This window comes from Cibotium barometz, chromosome 29 (assembly GCF_041138505.1).
Source record: "Cibotium barometz isolate CiBa-2024 chromosome 29, ASM4113850v1, whole genome shotgun sequence".
NCBI lineage: Eukaryota > Viridiplantae > Streptophyta > Polypodiopsida > Cyatheales > Cibotiaceae > Cibotium > Cibotium barometz.
The window spans coordinates 50,246,589-50,269,828 of record NC_141074.1 but is presented as its reverse complement, the minus strand read 5'-3'; the positions used below and the strand labels follow the sequence as shown (position 1 = coordinate 50,269,828).

The window sequence follows — 23,240 nt, the reverse complement described above, 5'->3', positions numbered from 1 at the left end:
GTAACTTTTGCACACATCGCTCCATGGTCTGCCTCAATTGAATGTTCTCCCTCTCAAACAAATCTCTTTCTAACTTAAAAACATTGGTTGATGCTTCTAAATGATGTACACAACCCAAGAGCCCATTATAGCCATCTCCAAGAAAGTTAAGCAGAACTATCGTATATCATAAAGCAAAAAGGTATTTGGGATAAAGCCTCCCATCATTCCATAAGTCTAAATTTTTATGCCCTTGCATCCTTAACACATCTTTGGAATCAAAAGACAATTTATTTTGGAAGATTTTATGATTAAGTTTTTTCAGGATAGTTATGTTCTTGCTACACATGCCCATAGAGTCACATTGTTGCTAAAGGACATGAACCCCCTTCAGTTTCTCAAGTTAAGACATGATAAGACACTTGAGCCAGTGCAGCTTATCTCTAGAATGCAGGGTGTACTTGAAGTGCCTCCTTTGAAGGGAAAGGTTAAGACAACAAATGTCACAGAGGTCTTGCATTCTTGTGACACACACCTCAACACCCAAAGGATGGAAAATGAGGATTTACGTTCAGTCATTTAGGCAAGGCTGGTTCATGAAGCTATTGTTTGCAAGAGAAATTTAAGAATCCAATGTTAGGGCCTTTAGGTATTTGTTGCCTAGATTTGATGTCCGTCTTCATATTTGAGGCAGTCTACAATACTTCCATTTTGAGGAGGAGGAGGAGGAGATTCGGATTCTTTCTAATGATCTTAAGGAGGTCAATGATAGAGTTATTATAGCTACTCTTAGGTTTACTACATCCTTTTCATCGTCATGATTGTAAGGTGTTTTTCTTGCCGAACTAAGTAATTTAATTTTATCTCTTCTATTACAGCCTGATTTTATTAAATCTCCCATGGGACATGCAAAATCGTGTATATCTACTCGACTCCTGAAAAGATGCAGGGGAGAAGAGATCTTAAGCTCTTGCAAGCACACACACACACTCACACAAACCCTAGAAGAGAACACACAAGGTTAGAGGCTGAAAATTCTTCTTCTTCTTCACACAACAAAAGAGGTCTACAAAGGAGATAAAGTGACTAACACACATAATAGAGTATATACAAGCGGTCCATAATGTGAACACCCTAAGTGGAGTGGGTAGGTGTGGACTAGTCAGTGTAGTCCAGCTATACATATGTCGGTGCCAATTACCAAACCCGCCAATGATGTGAATTTTGAACGGTCATGTAGGCGCTTTGTGAGTGTCAGCTCATGTTGAGATTGACATCTCAAAACTCCCCCTCAAGCTCAACTCCAACTCTTGAACTCCAAGTATATCTCGAAACATGCAGAGCTTCTCAGCTCCCAAGGCCTTCGTGAAGATGTCAGTAACCTAATCCTGTGTGCTGACGTAGGCCAAGTTGATGTCGCCGCCTACCAAGACTCTCTCCCCTTGATAAAGTGGTAATGTACCTCAATGTGTTTCGTCCGCGTATAAAAAATTGGGTTCTTGGCCAATTGTATACTACTAAGATTTTCACAATATATGACACATGCAACCCCGAATCAACCAAGTAGCTTGCATAACCAAGCTACCTCACACGCTGCCACAACTCCTCTGTACTCGACAAGGCAACTATGGGCTTCTTAAAGTATGCTTTTAAAAAATTAAATTTTTTTTTCAAGTGATTATAATCATGCCAAAAAAGTTAGGGATGCAAATACTTGTTAATAATATTCCATGAATTCAGTACATTAACAAGATATCCTATGTTAAGAACCTAATATACTTAATCAAATAAATGTTCTGTGTCAACACAAGTGTGTAAACGCACCGATTTTGTAGGTGTAATGGTTGGCTAGAGTGCATGTCTTGTACTTGCTACATAAATATTAGGACTATGAAATCATCCTCTTACAAAGAATTCTAGCTCAATTTCCATCCATGGTCTTGTAGCAGGGTTGGTTGCTCACGGCACACTAATTGATGGGCTCTCTCTCTGGACAGTATCTCTAGAATTCTCACTGCTTATTACAACAAATACAAAAGATAGACAGAAGGAAACACAATGCAAAGGAGACAAGACTGTAAAGAGGAGCAAGACACTTACACAACTATGAGAACAACACTGATAATACAAGTCATCACTGTACCACGCACTCAGCAGCGGTCACAGTGAAGAGAGAGAGACAATGTGCAGCTCAGTCAAATACAAGTGACTGCAGAACAAACTACAAGGTGGGAGAAAGGGATGTGCAAGAACAATGTCTAAGAGACAGGAAACCAAAGACGAGCGCTCACAAGAGCGGCCGCGTGCACAGGCTTAGTCTTGTGCTCATATAGGCCTACGATTGAGTGGGTGGCATCTACTATCTCTGGAGATGCCCTTGGCATGACGTAGCTAGGGTGTCAGTGTGGCATTACGCAACATCTACTATATCTGGAAGATGCCGTTAGAGTGGCAGTGCATTAGCAGCTAGTGTTAGTGCAGCAGCAATGCCGTCGAGCGGCTAGTTCTGCAGAGTTGGCCCACTATGGGCACCCTTGGTGGCTACAGGTCACCCACCACTAGAATGCTCATCGTCCTTGGTGAGGAAAGAAGAAAAGAAGTGGCCGCAAGAAACACAGGCTGGCACATGAGCCGGTCTGACCCAAAAGAAAGCGGCTGGATGCTATCGGAATCAGAAGCACCTATCAAATAGAATAGTGAGTCAGTGATCATCCTTGGGTAAAACCGGCCAAGAAAGTAACACTGACATTTTCTACTTCAGTTAAGGCAGCATAGTTAGATGAGGTAGTGAAGGCATGGGACGCATATTAGTCACAGAAGTTAGAGGAAGCAGAGAAGTTGGAGGAATCAGCAGAAGAGGCGAAGGGGAGGAATCAGAGAAGAGGAGTCAGGCAAGAGGAATCATAGTGGAGGAGTCAGAAAGAGGAAACAAAATTGAGGAGTCAGAAGGAAGGAAGCAGAGAGAAGATTCAAGTGAGAGGAAGCAGAGAGAGGAGGCAGACAGGAGGAGTCAAAAAGGAGGAATCAAAAAGGAGGAGGAGTTAAGCGAGACGAATGAGACAAAAGGAATTAGAGGGGAAGAATCAAAAAGAGGAAACAGAAGAGAGGAGTCAAAACAAAGGAAGCAGAGAAAAGAGTCATGTGAGAGGATTCATGCAAGAGAAAGCAGAGAGAGGAGGCACACATGAGGAGTCAAAAGGGAGGAATCAGAAGGAGAAATCAAAAGGGAGGTGTTAGTCATGAACTCTATGGTCAAGTGGGGACGCTTATACGATCGTTGCTTTTACATAGAAATGTGGGTGATGCCATTATTTTAATTCCATATGTGAAGTATGTAGATCAGGTCAGTATTTGTGTATGGGATGCTCCTTTTATTTATACCATTTTCTAGGATTAATATGTTTAATCAACTGTGTACGCTGGTATGATATTCTCATGATTAATGTGTTCAATTGGTTGTGTGGCACTAACTAATATTATTTTGGTGTAGGCGATCATTGAGTGGCGGACTATGTATTAGTTGCAAGTGGAACATATGTTGGACCACAATGAGATATCTTGGAAGACATGTGATCACCTCTTAGGTTTTCATATTTGGCAACGCTCGGCCTTGCAGCCTTTTTCGCTAGTCTCATTTGCTCTGCTGATTCCCTTCCCTTCCCTTTCCTGAATCAAGAAAGGAGGGACGTTTTCATTTCAATCACTTTTGATAGAACCAAAAAGCAAAGAAATGGCTAGGGTGAGCTTTGAAATGTGTAATTCGGTGATATAGAATGGCTAAGGTGAGCATTGCTTAGCAGTGTTGCTAGAGCAAGGAGGGTCTTTGGGAGCCGTGTCTCCTTCAATGCAGAACTTCTTTGTGATTTCCTTCAATATACGCAAATTCAAGATTTGTTTCCTCGCATTTGACCCGAAAAATAACCCTTGGAATTCATGCAGAAAATATTTTTGGAAGGCCTTAGCCTCAAACCTTTGTACATACCAAATAGTATTTTTATGCTTTTGGTAGGCCCAAGACTCTATAATTAAGCTTGCTATATTTTTGGAAGGAGCTTATATGCTCAAAGACTCAAAAACCTATTAGACTTTATTTTTGGAGTATCTTTTTGTAAAAGGAAGCATCAACGTATTTAAATATAGGTGAGTGGTACGATGGGCCACATTCACCCAGGGGAGATTGAATCCAGCTTTGCATCGACCTCTTCTCTATTTTCAAGATTTCATGGTTTATGCTATTTTGTTAAATTGTTTGCATAAGGTTTTGGTCTTCAATATGTGTAAAGTCTATGTTCTATTAATTTTTATGTTTGAGTTTAAGTAATTCTTCTCCAAAGTGTCATAAGATCCTAACAGTGGTATCAAAGCTTTGGGGACCACTCAATGAGAAGGATTTTTAAAGAAAAAATCAAAAATCAAGGTTTACTCAATGTACTTGGTGCAAAGAAGGTCAAAGATTTAATTTTTGATAATTTCCATAGCTTTAAACAAATCAAGGAGAAATATCATGGGAAGAAGAAAGGCCTTCAAAAAGCTGCAACAAAGGGTACAAGCTCCGACAAAGAGACGACATCAACAAAAATCCAAAGCATAAGAGAAGGAGGTCATAAAATCCTTTGGACAAAGGTTGGATAGTTTATGGGAATTTTATGAGTCATTGGATCAAGAACAAGATCAAGGCCTAGAGTCCAATATCACCTTTTTCCAAAACCACCTTTTGATTCTCCCATCCTCTCCAAAATCTAGCCTTATGGATGGAAAGAGCATGGGCTGAAGGTCAATCTCCTAATTTCAGATTCTCAAAAGCGTCTTACTAGAGAAAATCCATAATGGGATGGTTTTAAAGAAGGATCAAGATTTTCTCAATAATTTTTGGGGAAAAAAAACCTTCATGCTAAAACCCACCTATGTTTTTCTCTCTCTTCTTAGATTTTTGCCTTCTGTCTTCCATCTGTGCTACCATCCCCCATAAAGCTTTTATATCATTAAAATATTTAATATTTAAAGCTTTAAGCTGATAATTTATTCCTTTTACTCTCTATTATCTTGCACCCAGCACTGCTGTCGGACGCTTTCATTCTCCTTCTTCTCTGCTTGTGCAAACTAGCCATTGCCATTTGTTTTTTGTGCGTTGATGGGTGGCTGCTTTGGCCAAGCTTGCCAAATAAAGCTTTTAATATATATATATATATATATACATGTATATATGTATATATGTATATATATATATATGTATATATATATATATGTATATATATATATATATATATATATATAAAATATGTATATATATATGTATATGTATATATATATGTATATGTATATATATATGTATATGTGTATATATATATATATATGTATGTATGTATGTATGTATGTATGTATGTATGTATGTATGTGTGTGTGTGTGTGTGTGTGTGTGTGTGTATTCATTAAAAAAAATACGCACGCTATAGCTCATGCGTTATCGACCATGCCTTTCTCTTTGTTCGCTCTGCTAGGCTGCCGTCATCGTCCGTTTCACCTTTTGTTTACTTGTAGTTGGCTAGTCATCCCCTTCCAAGATTATTTATTAAAAGCTTTTCTGTTTAAATTTTGGCGACTACTAGAAGGGAGAAAAGTACTCCATGAGGACCCCTCATATCCTCTACAAAGATTAAGCTTTTAATTAATGTAACTCTCGGCACCCGATAGTTACATTAATTAAAAGCTTTAATCTTTTCTCATTGCAAAGCCTTAAAGCATTACCAATGATAAGCTTTAAAACATTAAACATTACAAAGCTTTAAGGTATAAAGCTTTTACACTTAAAAGAGCCACAAGCACTTAAAAACCCTTTTTTTTTCAAAAGCCTAAAAGCTTTACCTCAAAGCTTCATTTTTTTTTAAAGCTTTGCATTAAAACTCTTAAAAGTATTCTAACACTTCACTACTACCCAAGCTTTGTAAAGATATTATAGCTTTATCGTTCGAAAAATTTTTCAAGTTACCACTTTTTAAAGCTTTATACTTAACAAGTTTTCCAAGCTTATAATTTACTTTTACTAATAACTTATACAATCCATAACACTCAACACTCTAGAGTATCCAAAGGTCTTATATTTTCCCTCAAAGATTACACTAAGGTGCCAAACTTTAAAAGGATTACTTTTTGGAAATGAGCATCAAGGGCTACAAGCAAGAAGAGAATTTCAAAGATTTTCTCAAGGTTGTTTTTTGCAAATTTCATCAAGGCTTACTTTTTCAACAACTCAACCATGAGAATGAGGACATCTCTCTCGAGCAAGAGGGTAATTATGTACATGAAGGTATTTTTGATCATCAAGGTATGCCTAAATCTCTTCAAAATAAAGTTTCATCTCATTTGCTTTTTATAAATAAAGATACTAAATGAATGCCAAAAAGGTTTTTCGGTTCTTATCAGAATTTCGTCCACTCATATCACACAATTGAGGTCAACCCGAGCAAGAGGGAATGTTAGTCATGAACTCTATGGTCAAGTGGGAACACACATGCGATCATTGCTTTCACATAGGAATGTGGATGATGCCATTATTTTAATTCCATATGTGAAGTATGTAGATTGGATCAGTATTTGTGTATGGGATGCGCCTTTTATTTATATCATTTTCTATGATTAATATGTTTAATCAGTTGTGTGCTCTAGTATGATATACTCAGGATTAATGTGTTTAATCGATGTGCACTGACTAATATTACTTTGGTGTAGGCAATGATTGAGTGGAGGACCATGTGTTAGTCGCCAGTGGAACATGTGTTTAACCACAATGAGATATCTTGGAAGACATGTGATCACCTCTTAGGTTTTCATATTTGGCATTTATGTTTTTGGAAAGCCTTAGCCACAAACCTTTGTACATACCAAATAGTATTTTTATGCTTTTGGTAAGCCCACGACTCGGCTTGCTATATTTTTGGAAGGAGTTTATATGCTCAAAGACTCAAAAAGCTATTAGGCTTTATTTTTGGAGTATCTTTTTGTAAAAGCAAGCATCAATATATTTAAATATGGGTTAGTACGATGGGCCATACTCACCCAAGGGAGATTGAACCCAACCTTGTGTCGACGACGGTGACCTCTTCTCTATTTTCAAGCTTTCATGGTTTATGCTATTTTGTTGAATTGTTTACATAAGGTTTTGGTCATTTGTGCAAAGTCTATGTTCTGTTAATTTTTGTGTAGAGTTTAAGTAATTCTTCTCCAAAGTGTCATAAGATCCTAACAGGAGGAGTCAGGACAGAGGAATCAAGAGGAGTCAAAGGTAAGGAGTCAAGCAAGATGAAAGAAATCAAAGAGAAAGAATGAGAAAGAGGAAGCAGAAGGAAGGAGTCAAAAGGAAGGAAGTAGAGAGAGGAAGCAGAGGGGAGGAAGCAGAGAGAGGAGTCTGAAGCATGATGCAGAGTCAGAGTGAAGGATTCAAGAGGTTCAGAGGCACCGAGAAGAAGGATAGAGATTACATTGTAGCTACAAAATCGGGAAGGAAGGAGAGAGATGTACCATAGAATCAGGAAGGAAGACTAGCTGCTGTCAGAAGAGGGGGTGGGCAAAGGAGATATGTATACGATGAAATAGTCATCAGTGGAAAAGATAGGGAATAAAATCAAGGGAACGGAGTTGATGAGCGGAGAAAGAAGACTATTGCAAATGGAACAGAGCTGAAAATCCCGTTGTTCTTTATATATATATATATATATATATATATATATATATATATATAAGGATCAAAAGGGGGCAGCTATGAGGAAGTGGAAACAACAGGGGAAGCCTCTAGATGAGAAGCCTTGATCTTGGATTCATTAACCAATGGAAACAGCATGTCATCCAGAGTGCGGAGTTGTATGGCACTATGCGGAAGGATTTGCTAGAGAAGAGATGGACTTCCCAAGCAAGGACAAGCGAGTCTTGGCCCGTTTTAGATAGCGAGCTTGATACATCAGGACAAGCTATCCTTCCTGGAAGCTGGGCTTCCCCAGATGTTGATCATGCTAGGACACCGTCATGACCAACCTTGTACGATCGACTAGTGATGAGCTGGGACAATCGGCTTTTAATCAAAAGCCGATGCTTGTCCTTGGGGCATCGACTGGAAACTATCTTGTGGAAATCAATTCAAGAGCATCCCCATACCAATCTAGGGTAGCATCGACTTTGAAAAGAATAACACTATCAAGAAGGTCATCATCAATACCTATGGTAGGTTCCCCGGTGTCGGTTCGGGAGAGGTGGTCCACCATGACGTGTTGTTTGCTCGGTCGGAGGAAGATCTCAAAGTCAAACTCTTGGAATAGCAGCAACCACCGCCATACACAATCAATCACCTGTGGTTTATTGAGAAGATACTTGAGACCATGGTGGCCCGAGATGATGAAGTGGGAGCCCAAGAGAGAGTGTCAGAACTTTTGGCAGGCATAGACAATAGCCAAGCCTTCCCACTCAATTGTGGAGTAGTTTTGTTCAGTAGGTGTGAGGAGGCGGTTGGCATAATAGATGGATCTATACATCTTATATTTCTTACTAAGCTGAGTCAGAACCGCGCCCACCGTAGTGAGGTTGGCATCGCTATGGACATGGAAGATGATCGACCCAACAGGGGGAATGAGAATGGGGGCTTCGGTGAGGCGCTTTTTGAGGTAGAAGGCACATAAGGCTGTGTCAAGCCACTGGAAGATGGGGGAAGGCTTAACTAGGTGGGTCTGCGGAAGGGCCACATCGACATACATGTCGATAAAACGACGATGATAGCCGATGTGTATGACAAACTTGAGTTCCCTTGGGGCTGATTGGAGGAGGAAGGCAGAGAATTCCGACAATCTTATCAAGGGTCAGGAGCCAATCCGTCGCAAGAAATGATGTGACCTAGGAGGGTGTCACCAATTGGCCGACCATTTGGTCCATCTCCAGTTTTTGCGTCTCGTTCACTTGGCCAAGCCGGTGTCTCGTGTGAAGAGGCCAGTATTTTGCAGGCATGGACGGGAGCCAGACTGGTGCCACCCGTGTGTTAGCAGGATGGTGTCGTATGGACGGGAGCCAGACCAGTGCCACCCGTGTATGACCTGGACTGTGTTCAACCCATGGGATTGTCACGCCATGGAAGAACCAGTATTCGTGCCATGTTTTGCCTATGGGACTGTCACACCATAGGGAAACTCGTGCCTGGAACTGTGTCTAACCTATGGGACTGTCACTCCATAGGAAGACCAAGTTTTTATGTTTTTATGTCGTGCCAGTTTTGTGCCGACAGATATTTTGTACTTGTTCCGTGAACGGGAGATATGTCCATGTTACTATTTGCACATGCACACATATTTTGCATGCTTGAAACTGTTTTCGCATGACATGTATTTGTGTGTTTGCCTGTTTGACGTGTTACTTACTGAGCGGGGACGCCTGCCAGTGAGTCGTGAAGACTGCTCTGTATTCTGACGAGTTTTGGTGCATGTGAACAGGTGGTAAGTATGTTGCACATGTTGTTTTTATTATTTTATCTCTAACCTCTTATTTTATAAGGTTAGGTGTTCACATTTATTTAAAAGTGGGCACCCACTTAGGGGCCAAGGTGGGGAGCCACACTTTGAGTGAGTGTGGGGGTGGGCATGGTCACCTACCCACACTAGCCCCCCACATGCATGCGTGGAATTTACTAGAGAAGACTTCACTCTAATTCTATTAAAAAAAACCTCCCTCTTTCAAGCGAAAATCAATCGCTTCTATCTGGCGTTGATTCACCAACCGGCAACCATCTCTCCCTCTCGCGCATGTTCTTCATGAAGGCAACTACTACAGTACCCTCTGCTGGCTGCGCCTGCCTCTCTACAGGTGGCTGAGTATTGTGGCAGGCGGCTGTTTACTCCACGCTGCTCTCTCTCCCAGGCGGCTAGCTGTAACTGCACTACAGGCGGCTGCTCACCTCCCATACAGGCGACTACACCTTCACTGCTGGTGGCGGCTGCTTCTCCTCCCCCAGCCAGGCGCCCATCACATGCTCTGCCTACACAGAGTCGACTGCCACCATCTGAAGGCCACGCCTCAACTCTACTGCTCCTCCAGGCCATCTCCTTTTCAGGCTACAGCCAGGCGGCTGTGCACTGCAGCCAGGCGTTACTAAACTGCACACCGAGGCTACTACTGAATTGCTCCCCCAGGCGGCTGTGTGTCCAACACCCGCAGGCTGCGTGTGCATCACCAACAAGTGGCGTCTTGCTTCCAGGACATTGTCCACCACCAGTAAGTTGTGCTCCTTCTCTCACAGCAGGCGGTTGTGGTCTTTTGCGGTGATTCTTGTCTTGGTGGTTCACCACAAGGCAACTGTTTCTTCAACAAGGGTGGCTTCATCTTCTACACAAACACCACAAGTATTGGTTTTCTATCAACCATCTACAAGTAAGTGAATTTCAGATTTAAGTAAAGTATTTTATGTTTAAATCTGATAAGGGATTCATCCCGCTCGGCCATTCGGTGCCGGGTTGTCCAAGCTATATTGGCGAACCTCGATCCAAAGGTGCTAAGATCGGGAGAGCCAGGCGTTAGTACGAGAGCGCCTGTTTGTGCGTGGTCTCGGAACACCAGTGAGGCGCTCTCCGCGGAGTCCAGTGAAAGCACAAGACCGTAGAGATTGGACCACACTAGTGGTCGTTCTGCTTCGAGCTTCTACATCGAAATTCGAGCCTATTTGTTTGGTACTATTTTCATATGTACATGGACATTATCTGGTTCTTGGAACCCATGGAGCATTGTATTTATTAAATACTCCCAATAAATATATCATATATTGAGGGGGGGTCGGCCCGTTCCGGCCCCAGTGCTGGTGTCCATCTTTCCATTTCATTTCATTTAAATTTCAAATTGTTTTAAGTTGTCCATTTCAAATTTGTGGTTTTAAAGTTGTGCTATTAAGCGTGTGGGTGTCCAACGGAGTCTTTCCCACTTGACGGGATCGGTTTCATTGGTATCAGAGCACGATTGTTTCCCTCTTCCTAGTGGGGAAACGAACCTATGTACTGGACATCCCGCTTTTAGCAAACTTAAAACACAATGGACAGCCAAGGCAACCCTTTGGAAGTGCCAAATTCGAGGGGTCCATCTAGTGATTTTCGTGGGTCTGATGCCCTGCGTGGTAGGCACAAGCCCCTTGAAAGGGTTCTGGATAGTGAATCCAAGGGTCAACTGTCTCCAAGAAAGACAGTTATGCTTGAACAAGAGCCTGATGCTATGAGGGCTGAAATGGAACATATGAGAAAACTTTTGTAGACTCAAGAGCAAAAGTTAAAGTTCTTGCATGAAGATCCACATTTGCAAAGTGCTATTGAAGCCAGGAAGGCTGATGCTATGGTTGATGTAACTTTTGAATCAATGGCTCGTGAAGTGGGCAAGAAACCAAGGGAGTTGGCACTTGCCTATCTCCTTCGCAAAGGTGATATCAAAGAGGGGGATGACGGAGAGCTGAAATTCAGAAATCCACCTCGTTTGAAGCATGGAGATCCCGCATCCCAAAGGCTGAAATCTTTTATGCAAAAGGAAGAGGCGACAGTCACCTCTCGACATGCATCCTCTCCACAAGGCACTAAGCCTGACAGATATATGTATGCCAGTGCTCATGGAGGGCATGAAAGTCACATGCATGCAAGACATGTATCTCATGGTGACAGGTCTGCTTCCAGAAAAATTTTGCCTTCTGAGTTGTCTCATGGAGAGACATTGCCATATGTAGGTAAGTCACATGCATCTGAGTTTCGAGTTCGTGGAGCACATGCCACCGTGCCCCATGAAGCTTCTATGACGGCCCATGGAGCCCATGCAGACAGGGCTGCCCCGTTGGATAAGGGAAAAAGAAAAAGAGAAGATCATGAGCCTCATGCCAGGAAGCTCAAGGAATTCAAAGCAGGTGATAAATCTGTCAAATTTGATGTCTTTCATGGTGAACATGATGCTTCTAAGGTGTTAGCATTTGTGGCACAGTTCGACATTGCTTTTAGCGATGAGGACTTTACAGAAAAGTAAAAGGTGCGCCATGCTAGCATGTTTTTGAAAGGGACTGCTGCTCATTGGTGGATCACTGAAAAGATCACCAAGGATCCCATTTCTACTTGGAAGGAATTCAAAGATAGATTTTATGCTCAGTTCTTGCCACCCAATGCAGAGCAAACTCTCACTCAAAAGTGGGACAGGCTGGAACAAAAAGATAATGAGAGTGTGCAACAGTATGTTAACAAATTTTGGAAAGTGTTGCTGGAAGTGACTCCCTTCATGCAAATCACTGAAGATGAAAGAAAGAGGAAGTTTCGTTCTGGACTGCAACCAGCATATAGATCGGGTATTGAATTGCACCCGAAACATACGTTGCAACAACTCACAGCTTCTGCCCTTGCTACAGAGCAATTGGTGCTCAAGATCAAGCAGGATCAAGGAGGTTCCAAGGGGAAGGACAAGGCTGTCCCAAATCAGCAAAAGGGTGGACAGCCACCTAAAAAGAACTTCCGGGAGCCTTACAAGGGTGGTAAAGCTGAAAATAACACATCTAAAGAACACGGCCCAAGGAAGAACAAATTTGGATTAACTTCGAAGCAAAGAGAGCAATATGCTAAGGATGGAAAATGCTTTTCTTGTGGTAGCAAAGACCACATGTTTCGGCAATGCCCAGATCGCAAACCAAAGCACGAGGACAAGCACACCAAAGCTAATGTACATGCAGTTCCTGATGTGCAAGGAAATACAGGTCATGATGCAAAAGAGCGTATGGTTTGCAAGGCTTGGGGGCAAATCAAGGATCAGCCCGCACTCTTCATGTTTGATGACTGTGCAACTGACAATTTCATCTCTATGCAAATGGCAGCTGCATTGGGTATTGAGGTTGAAAACATGGGACCTCAGATTGAAGCCGAAGCTGCATTTATTGGTAAAGAGGTGCAGGTTACCCCTTTGATTGGGAAGTTGCGTATTCATATCCAGGGCTACCTTGATAATGAGCATTTCTTAGTTGCTCCACTGAATGGATGTGATGTATTGTTGGGCAAGCCGTGGTACCATAGGCTTGAGCCCCGCAAAGACTACAAGTCCAATATGATTTCTTTTATGCATAAAGGCCGCATGCATTTTATTGATGCTGGCAAAGAAGGGGATTCCATCCCAGTTGTATCACACATCCAAATTAATAAAGCAATGAAAAAGAGTCTTTTAGCGTACTTGGTTTTTGTGCGTGATAGTCTTGTGCCAAATCATCAAAATGTGGATGCTATGTCTAATGATAGGCTGAATTTTCTTAATGCATTCAACGACTGTTTTGCTGACTCGTTGCCAGGTGAATTACCTCCCCAAAGGCCCGAAGATCACCGTATAGATCTTGTGCCAGGTAGTTCTCTACCTAACAAACCCGCATACCGAGTGAGTGTTGCACAACAAGAAGAAATTATGAAGCAAGTAAACGAGCTTTTAGAGAAAGGTTTGGTTCAGCCCAGTTCCTCACCTTACTGCTCTCCTGTGCTTCTTGTTCAAAAGAAGAACGGATCATTCCGTATGTGTGTAGACTATAGAGCTTTGAACAAGCTTACCATCAAGAACAGATTCCCAATTCCACGTATTGATGATATCTTGGATAAACTTGATGGCTCAGCTTGCTTTAGCAGACTTGATTTGAAGAGTGGTTATCACCAGATACGCGTGGTGCCACAAGATGTCCAGAAGACTGCATTCAGGACAGCCTTCGGATTATATGAATTCTTGGTAATGCCTTTTGGTCTCACCAATGCTCCTGCTACTTTTAATCGTATGATGGATAGGATATTCCGACCCCATCGCAAGTTTACAGGAGTCTTCTTTGATGATATCTTGGTTTTCTCCAAGAATGAGCAGGAACACAGAACTCATTTGGTCACAGTGTTCGAAGAGTTGCGAAAGCATAAACTTTTCGTCAATGCCAAGAAAAGTGAGTTTTTCCTTTCAGAGATTCATTATCTGGGACATATTGTATCCAAGGATGGAGTTACAATGGATCCTGCAAAGATAGAGACTATTCGGAATTGGCCCGAATTGCAAAACGTACATCAAGTACGTAGTTTTCTGGGATTATGTTCGTACTACAGGCGTTTCATAAGGCATTTTGCTATGATTGCCACTCCTCTACATGATCTCACGAAGAAGAAAACTGCTTTCAAATGGACTTCAAAGGAACAGGATGCTTTCTTGCAGCTCAAGCATGCGATCATATGTGGTCCAGTATTGATTGTTCCTGACTTGCACAAGTCATTCGTGGTTGAATGTGATGCTTGTGGTGATTGCATAGGAGCTGTCCTAGAAGGGCATGCAGTTGCATACGAGAGCCGTCGTTTGCATGATGCTGAGCTTCATATGGATATCTATGAGAAAGAGCTCTTGGCTGTAATTCACGCCTTAAAGATTTGGAAACATTACCTTCTTGGGGCTGAATTTGTAGTCAAGACAGATCATCAAAGCTTGAGATACTTTCTATCTCAAACCAAGCTTTCAGAGAAGCAGATGAGAATGGCAAATTTTCTTTCCATGTTTCATTTTCAGATTGTGCATACTCCAGGAAAGAAAAATGTGGTGGCCGATGCACTATCTAGGAGGCCTTATGTTGCTGCAGTACCAGTGGCCTCTCATGGAGATCTATCTGCTATGAGAGATTTGTATCATTTGGATGCTGATTTTTGCCATATATGGACTGATTTGATGGCTGGTCATTCACATGTCTCTTATGTTATCAACGAGGGTTATCTTATGAAGGATAATTGCCTTTGTGTGGTGAAGGATTTGCGTCCAAAAGTTATGGACGAATGTCACGCACCACCTTATGCTGGTCATAGAGGTATTATGCCTACTACTCGCATGATTCAGAGGTATTTCTTTTGGCCAAGCATGCGTAAAGACATTGAGGCTTATGTGCGTACATGTATTACTTGCCAAAAGGTGAAATTTGACAGGCAAAAGCCTCCAGGTTTGCTTCAGCCATTGCCTATTCCCTCGCAACCTTGGGAAAGTATCACGATGGATTTTATTATGGATTTGCCTAGATCCCAGCATGGGAATGATGCCATTTGGACTATTGTGGACAGGTTTAGCAAGCAAGCTCATTTCTTGCCCGTCAAGAAAACCATTAAAGCTGATCATATGGTAAAGCTTTTTCTTGCTAATATTTTCAAGCATCATGGTATGCCTAAATCCATTGTTGGGGATAGAGATCCCAGGACTACAAGCCTATTTTGGAGGGCTTTGTTTGATAATATGGGTACTAAACTTGAGTTTTCATCAGCTTATCATCCCCAAACGGATGGCCAAAGTGAAGCTGCAAATTCAGCCGTGTTGGATTTATTGAAATGTTATGTGGCAGATCAAAAGAGTGCATGGGAGAAGTATCTTCCACTTGTTGAGTTTGCCTACAACAATACGATCCATGCTTCCACAGGAAAGGCTCCGTTTGAGATTATTTATGGCAGAGTGGTCTTGCCACCCATCCTTCGTACTAAGGATGAGATTTTTGCAGCTGATGAATATGTTCGTGACTTGGATGTTGCCTTTGGTCAGGTGCGAACAGCCATTGCAAGATCTCAGGATAAGCATAAAATGGCTGCTGATAAGCATAGAAGGGACATGGAAGTCAAAGAAGGTGATTGGGTATTGCTGAAATTTGAGAAGGCTCGGCTTCGGAAGAGGCCAGGACGAGAAGGATCATATCCTAAGCTTTCTCCTCGCTATTATGGACCCTTCAAGGTGATTCACAAGATCAATGAAGTGTCCTACAGGCTTGCTTTACCTAGTCATTGGAAGATTCACAATGCTTTTCATGTGAGTCTATTTCGAAAATATGTGGGGCCAGATCCTGATGAGCCTGTCACAGAAGATCCGCCAGAGATTGAAGAGCTTGAGGAGATCCTCCAACCAGAACAGATTGTTTTTCACAAGGAGAGAAAGCTACCTGCAGGAAAGCTTTCCAGGAGATACCTTGTGAAGTTTAAAAATTATTTGCCTATTGATGCCAAATGGTGGGTAAATGAGGATTACTTTGCAGATTATCCGCAATTGTTGCAGGCATATCTTGAGGCTTTTCAGTTGAGGTCAACTCTTTAGAAGCCCGGGGGGGTGTCACCAATTGGCCGACCATTTGGTCCATCTCCAGTTTTTGCGTCTCGTTCACTTGAGGCCAGGCCGGTGTCTCGTGTGAAGAGGCCAGTATTTTGCTGGCATGGACAGGAGCCAGACTGGTGCCACCCGTGTGTTAGCAGGATGGTGTCGTATGGACGGGAGCCAGACCAATGCCACCCGTGTATGACCTGGACTGTGTTCGACCCATGGGATTGTCACGCCATGGAAGAACCAATATTCGTGCCGTGTTTTGCCTATGGGACTGTCACACCATAGGGAAACTCGTGCCTGGAACTGTGTCTAACCTATGGGACTGTCACTCCATAGGAAGACCAAGTTTTTATGTTTTTATGTCGTGCCAGTTTTGTGCCGACAGATATTTTGTACTTGTTCCGTGAACGGGAGATATGTCCATGTTACTATTTGCACATGCACACATATTTTGCATGCTTGAAACTGTTTTCACATGACATGTATTTGTGTGTTTGCCTGTTTGACATGTTACTTACTGAGCGGGGACGCCTGCCAGTGAGTCGTGAAGACTGCTCTGTATTCTGACGAGTTTTGGTGCATGTGAACAGGTGGTAAGTATGTTGCACATGTTGTTTTTATTATTTTATCTCTAACCTCTTATTTTATAAGATTAGGTGTTCACATTTATTTAAAAGTGGGCACCCACTTAGGGGCCAAGGTGGGGAGCCCCACTTTGAGTGAGTGTGGGGGTGGGCATGGTCACCTACCCACACTAGCCCCCCACATGCATGCGTGGAATTTACTAGAGAAGACTTCACTCTAATTCTATTAAAAAAAACCTCCCTCTTTCAAGCGAAAATCAATCGCTTCTATCTGGCGTTGATTCACCAACCGGCGACCATCTCTCCCTCTCGCACATGTTCTTCATGAAGGCGACTGCTGCAGTACCCTCTGCTGCTGGCTGCGCCTGCCTCTCTACAGGTGGCTAAGTATTGTGGCACGCGGCTGTTTACTCCACGCTGCTCTCTCTCCCAGGCGGCTGGCTGTAATTGCACTACAGGCGGCTGCTCACCTCCCATACAGGCGACTACACCTTCACTGCTGGCAGCTGCTTCTCCTCCCCCAGCCAGGCGCCCATCACATGCTCTGCCTACACAGAGTCGGCTGCCACCATCTGAAGGCCACGCCTCAACTCTACTACTCCTCCAGGCCATCTCCTTTTCAGGCTACAGCCAGGCGGCTGTGCACTGCAGCCAGGCATTACTAAACTGCACACCGAGGCTACTACTGAATTGCTCCCCCAGGCGGCTGTGTGTCCAACACCCGCAGGCTGCGTGTGCATCACCAACAAGTGGCATCTTGCTTCCAGGACATTGTCCACCACCAGTAAGTTGTGCTCCTTCTCTCACAACAGGCGGTTGTGGTCTTTTGCGGTGATTCTTGTCTTGGTGGTTCACAAGGCAACTGTTTCTTCAACAAGGGTGGCTTCATCTTCTACACAAACACCACAAGTATTGGTTTTCTATCAACCATCTACAAGTAAGTGAATTTCAGATTTAAGTAAAGTATTTTATGTTTAAATCTGATAAGGGATTCATCCCGCTCGGCCAACACCCGTTCGGTGCCGGGTTGTCCAAGCTATATTGGCGAACCTCGGTCCAAAGGTGCTACCAGGCGTTAGTACGAGAGCGCCTGTTTGTGCATGGTCTCGGAACACCAGTGAGGCGCTCTCCGCGGAGTCCAGTGAAAGCACAGGACCGTAGAGATTGGACCACACTAGTGGTCGTTCTGCTTCGAGCTTCTACATCGAAATTCGAGCCTATTTGTTTGGTACTGTTTTCATATGTACATGGACATTATCTGGTTCTTGGAACCCATGGAGCATTGTAATTATTAAATACTCCCAATAAATATATCATATATTGAGGGGGGGTCGGCCCGTTCCGGCCCCAGTGCTGGTGTCCATCTTTCCATTTCATTTCATTTAAATTTCAAGTTGTTTTAAGTTGTCCATTTCAAATTTGTGGTTTTAAAGTTGTGCTATTAAGCGTGTGGGTGTCCAACGGAGTCTTTCCCACTTGACGGGATCGATTTCAGAGGGTGCCCTGGACTACTAAGAAATGACACTTGAGAGGATTCAAGTGTAGCTTAGAGGAGCGACACTTGACAATGACCAAAGCAAACTAAGAGAGATGTTTGGAAAAGGCCTCTATCCTAGAGACAAGGTGGGTCCTGTGAAAGCAGAAAAGTCATCAATGAAAGTGTGGAGTAAGCTAAGGGGGTATTCCCTGAAGATATTGGTGACGAGTCGTTGGAAGGTGGCCTGGGCATTACATAGCCCACAGGGCATCTAATTTTTGACATAGGTTCCCCATTAGGTGACAAATGTTGTCCTGACGTAGTCAACCAAATGGATAACGACTTGGTTGTATCCACTGAATCTGTCCATGACTGTATAGGACATGCTCGGCTACATCCTCTAAAACCCGATCCATGAAGGGAAAGGGAAACCCATCTTTGATGGTTGCTTTGTTGAGAGACCTGAAGTCCACACAGACGCAGATCTTGTTGGTCTTCTTGTTGGGCGAGACAACCATAGGGGAAAGCCAGTCAAAATGTTCCATGGAGAAGATGATTTTGGCATCCTCCATCTTTTCCAACAGCCTTCGCATATTTGGGTTTGAGCTTGTAAGCCCGTCCTCGGACAAGTCGAGTACCCTCTTGGAGGGGTATGGTGTGGATACCGATGTCAGCTGGAACACCTTCTAAGTCTTTGTACATCCAGGCGAAGACATCCGTATAAGATTTGAAGAAAGCAGCAGCTTGCTCAAGGAGGACGGAGTGATCCCACATCCTAGAGGCTAACAAGATTGGACAAGGCTCATCTGAAGCATCGAGATGGAATTCCTAGACTGGATCGTGGCAAGATGGAAGGTTAAGTGGTGTGTCTGATTCAGCTGCTTTGGAGAGGAGAGCGGGGTTGTGGGCTGGCAGTTGGTAAATAGCACCTTCAGACACTTGGGGTTGTACTCCTTGCTGAGTCAGTGGGGTTGTAGACGGAATGGCGGTTGGAGGCTTGTCAGCCTTTTGACAGAGAGATTTGATCATTTTGCGCCCTCTGTGGGACCCTCAACTGGTTCTCCAAGGCCTACAACCTCATAGTGCTCAGCGGGAGGGTTTGCAGAGTCAATTGGTACCTCCGTGATGTCCGGCATGTAAGATGTCAGACCTTCCGGTGCCTGAATGCGTACCTCAGTCGAATACAAGTGACTGCAGAACAGGCTACAAGGTGGGAGAAGGAATGTGCAAGAACGTCGTCTGAGAGACGGAAAACCAGAGACGAGCGCACACACCAGCAACCCCACGCACAGGCTCAGTCATGTGATCAGATAGGCATGCGGTGGAGTAGGCGGCATCTACTATCTCTGGAGATGCCCTCGACATGGCATAGCTGGGGTCAGTGCGGCGGCACGCGGTGTCTACTATATCTGGAGGTTGCCATTACAGTGGCAGTGCGGTGGCGGCTATTGCCGCGGTGGCTATTGTCAATCCAGCAGCGGTGCAACATCAGCTGGTTCCGTTGAGTTGGCCCACTGTGGGTACCCTTGGTGGCTACAAGTGTGTACCTGTAGCAAGGTTGGTTGCCCAGCACACTAAGTAATGGGCTCTCTCTCTGGACAGTATGTCTGGAATCCTCACTACTCACGACAGATACAGAAGATAGACAGAAGGAAACACAACACAAGGAGACAAGACTGCAAAGAGGAGCAAGACACTTGCACTACTATGAGAACACTGATACAAGCCATCACTGTACCACACACACTCAGCAGTGGTCACAGTGAAGAGAGACGACGCGCAGCTCAGTCCCATACAAGTGACTGCAGAACAGGCTACAAGGCGGAAGAAGGGATGAGCAGGAAAAACGTCTGAGAGACGGGAAACCAAAGATGAGCACGCACAGGAGCAGCCCCGCTCACAAGCTCGATCCTGTGCTCATATAGGCTTGCAGTGGAGTAGGCGGCATCTACTATCTCTGGAGATGCCCTCGGCACAGCGTAGCTGAGGTGTCAGTGCGGTGTCATGCTGCGTCGACTATATCTGGAAGATGCCGTTAGAGTGGCAATGCGGCAGCGGCTAGTGTCAGTGCAGCGGAGGAGCAGCATCGGCTGGTTCTGCTGAGTTGGCCCACTGTGGGCACCCTTGGTGGGTACAGGTCTTATTCTCCATCACAAACCATGTCTTTAACCATCTGTGCAACCTTTTGCCACCTCCAATTGAGAGTACGTACCTATTATCTTCACACTTGGGGTGCTATAAAGATCTCATCTCAGCAGATTGCTGCAACCTGCACCATCAGATAAGTGCACTGTTCTCATGGAAGCACAAGTGAGTTTGTATGATGAAATGCCATTCCATCATCTTCCATTTGCAACAGAGAGTATTATGTCCGCTTGGTAATAGATCTTGTCACCAAGCCTTTAGGCATCTTGACTTGCTCTTGAGACAAATGACACAGTGCTGTAACACGCATCCGGTGACTCTGACGTTACTCCTTTGGTCAACTTTTACACATTGGCGGCCCTTCCGTCAATATATAGGACATGCATGCAACATACAAGACATGCTACTCTCATTATGTTCAAGCGTAGGTGCTTGACCTGTATGTCTCTCTCGGTTGTTGAACTATTAACCGTGCTCACCATCACTTGATTTCTGTACCTGCTAGGAAAAGTCTTGCAATTGCAAGAAGCCTTCATGGTGGGCAATTTTTTTTTTAATGAGGGGGGGTGTGTGTGCTGTGTATTCTATAGTTTTGCAATATAGTTGCTTCAGCTAAGATAAACTTCTTCCCTTCAAGATTTTTCTTCAACGCATGAAGCCCAGCTCAGCCAGTACTGTGTCTATCATACCAAATGCATGTGAATCCCTCTAGCTTTAAAATAGGATATGCGAATCAATACAGCAAGAAAAATGCTTACAGAATTGCATGTGGTCCAGAACGCCCAAATAAATAAATCAACAAGAACAGAGGTGTACTATGAAGTTCATAGAGCTAAGTCAGAACATTTGGTGAATGCATTGCACCACTAATCAACCAGAACATAACAGATAAGTGATAATTGTAGACGACAGTGAGACCCAATGCCAGAAAATGTTGAAAGGACAAAAACATGGAACTAAGGCAACATCATCTTGCACTATATTAATGTATGTACCTTTCAAAAAAGGTATACAAGCAGGTGACTTAGAACAAACGCATGTGGGACATATACCGAACCCTCTACCCCAAGTCAAACAATGTTCATGATTAAAAAACCATGATTAGAGGCAACTTTAGCATTGTAAGGCACAGCACAACCTCATTAAATGCACCCAAAAAACTAAACTTACATGGATTTACATAAAAGCTAGTCTGATGAGCATAACAATCAGTCTGAACCATGATAAACCACCAAATGAGAACTGTGATACACACAATTGCCTAAATTGGATCACCAAAGCTCAGCTTACATGTGGGATTCACATACTTGACATTCAGACAACGGTAATGGCCATTGCAACCAATGATTAACCACAATCAAAATTTGATCTAAGCTTACATGTGACAAATCTGCTGTTAACTAGTTGAGCAATGTTAACTGTCTTGATTAGCCACTAACTGAGATCTATGAAGAGTTGGACCCAATTCTCCACTTAAATGTAACCACAGATTAAGGTTGAATAACCTCAATTGAGTCCCTCAAGAAAGTTGGCCCACGTAATGTCCCAAACTCGCGCATCGTTTAAGGCCATGCTAATCGATGATTAACCACAAATATGGGACTCATCCTACAGGATTGATACATGAAAGCCTCAAATCAGACAATGTTCACAGTACCACAAAACCCATAATTAACCACAAATATGGGACTCATCCTACATGGGAGATGTAGTATCAAACATGGTAATCCATGTTCAACCCAAAGATTAGCTTAATGGAGAGTAAGAAATACCTCATTTTGACCCTCCCAAGACCTGGTCAGGGGGTAAGAGGGGGCTTTCCAGCTGGTAAAGGTTAAGGGCAGGGCCGATGAACCTGAAGACAATCCAGCCGCCCACGACGACGAAGATGGAGGCGTAGGCGAGCTTGTTAAGCCAGAAGAGGGCGCCCTTCTCGCCGATGTAAAACTCCCAGGTCTTCTCTGCAAGGGTCATGGAGTCCCAGTCTTTGGGGGCAGGTTTAGGGTCGACCTCAGCTTTGGTGGGCTTCTCTTTGCGGGACCGTCTGCGCTTGCCGAGCCTTTGCTCAAGGTCCTCTGCGGTGAGGTTAGACAAGGGGGAGGAAGAGGTGGATCGTTCTCTTTCTTCTTCATCTTCTTCTTCTTGTGCTACAGCTGCGAAAGTTCGCGCCGCATGGAGAGAGAGGGGAGTGCAACGATGGTACCTGCGAGGCAGACGCCATCGTTGTGACAGCGACACAGCTGCAGGAGGTGAAGCAAGGGACGGGAGCGCCCTGAAGCCCAGACTCGCGGGATCCATTCTTTAGCACCTTGTAAAAATTCTATTCGATACCCATTTCTCCTTATCACTTCTTGTGGCGAATGCATGTAAATGTCTCTACACTCTCCTCTTCTTCTTCGGGACCAAAAATATTTATTTATATTAACTGTTCCAAATTGGTCATACACCAGAGCTAGAAAACCACTATCTACTCTTTTTTCACCTCATTCAAGATTTTACATAAAAACTCTCATCTTTCATCCTCACACAAGAAGCAAGATTGTTCCCAAGAGATCTGATACCCCAGCAGTAATAAGCAAGCCTCCATCATGGCATCTGTAGTGCAACCACGGGGGTACTGTTTTTCCTGCATTCTCCCTCGCTTTGACCAAACTTTGACTGTGGGTCTAGTGCCAACCGGGTTCGCAATTGTTGTTTTTTGTTGCGGTACCACCTCTGAGTTTTAGGTCCAAATTTAGGATTCCTTTTCTTCTCAACCCAACATCTCACCTCCTGCAACCAACAATCCATCATTAGGGAAAGAACCCTAGTATGTTTGAAGCTTATCAAGAATGAGGGCAACATTCAAAGCATATTCCTTTGCAGGTTCTGAATCAACAAATCCAACTCAGGAGACCTAATTTTATTCACATTACATACAGACCAGCACATGCACACACATTTATGCATCAGCT

The 23,240-nt window shown here is 43.6% G+C and overlaps 1 protein-coding gene across 2 annotated transcripts; it reads right to left on the bottom strand.

The window, feature by feature from the left end:
- Positions 1-21,433: 21,433 nt before the first annotated feature.
- LOC147622317 (uncharacterized) lies at positions 21,434-22,659 on the bottom strand. Of its 2 annotated transcripts, none has more exons than XM_086823419.1 (2): positions 22,059-22,659; positions 21,434-21,981 (listed from the first exon to the last, which is right to left on the bottom strand). In XM_086823419.1, the coding sequence occupies exon 1, from the start codon at positions 22,582-22,584 to the stop codon at positions 22,060-22,062; it is 525 nt and encodes a 174-aa protein (XP_086679545.1). In that variant the 5' UTR covers positions 22,585-22,659; the 3' UTR covers positions 21,434-21,981; position 22,059. The 2 variants fall into 2 exon arrangements, with proteins under 2 accessions (XP_086679545.1, XP_086679544.1); XM_086823418.1 differs by having other exon boundaries at positions 21,434-21,894; positions 22,059-22,658.
- Positions 22,660-23,240: the final 581 nt, after the last annotated feature.

Excerpts from the sequence above, each read along its gene's own strand:
- LOC147622317 (XM_086823419.1), bottom strand. The coding sequence starts at position 22,584 with ATGGATCCCGCGAGTCTGGGCTTCAGGGCGCTCCCGTCCCTTGCTTCA.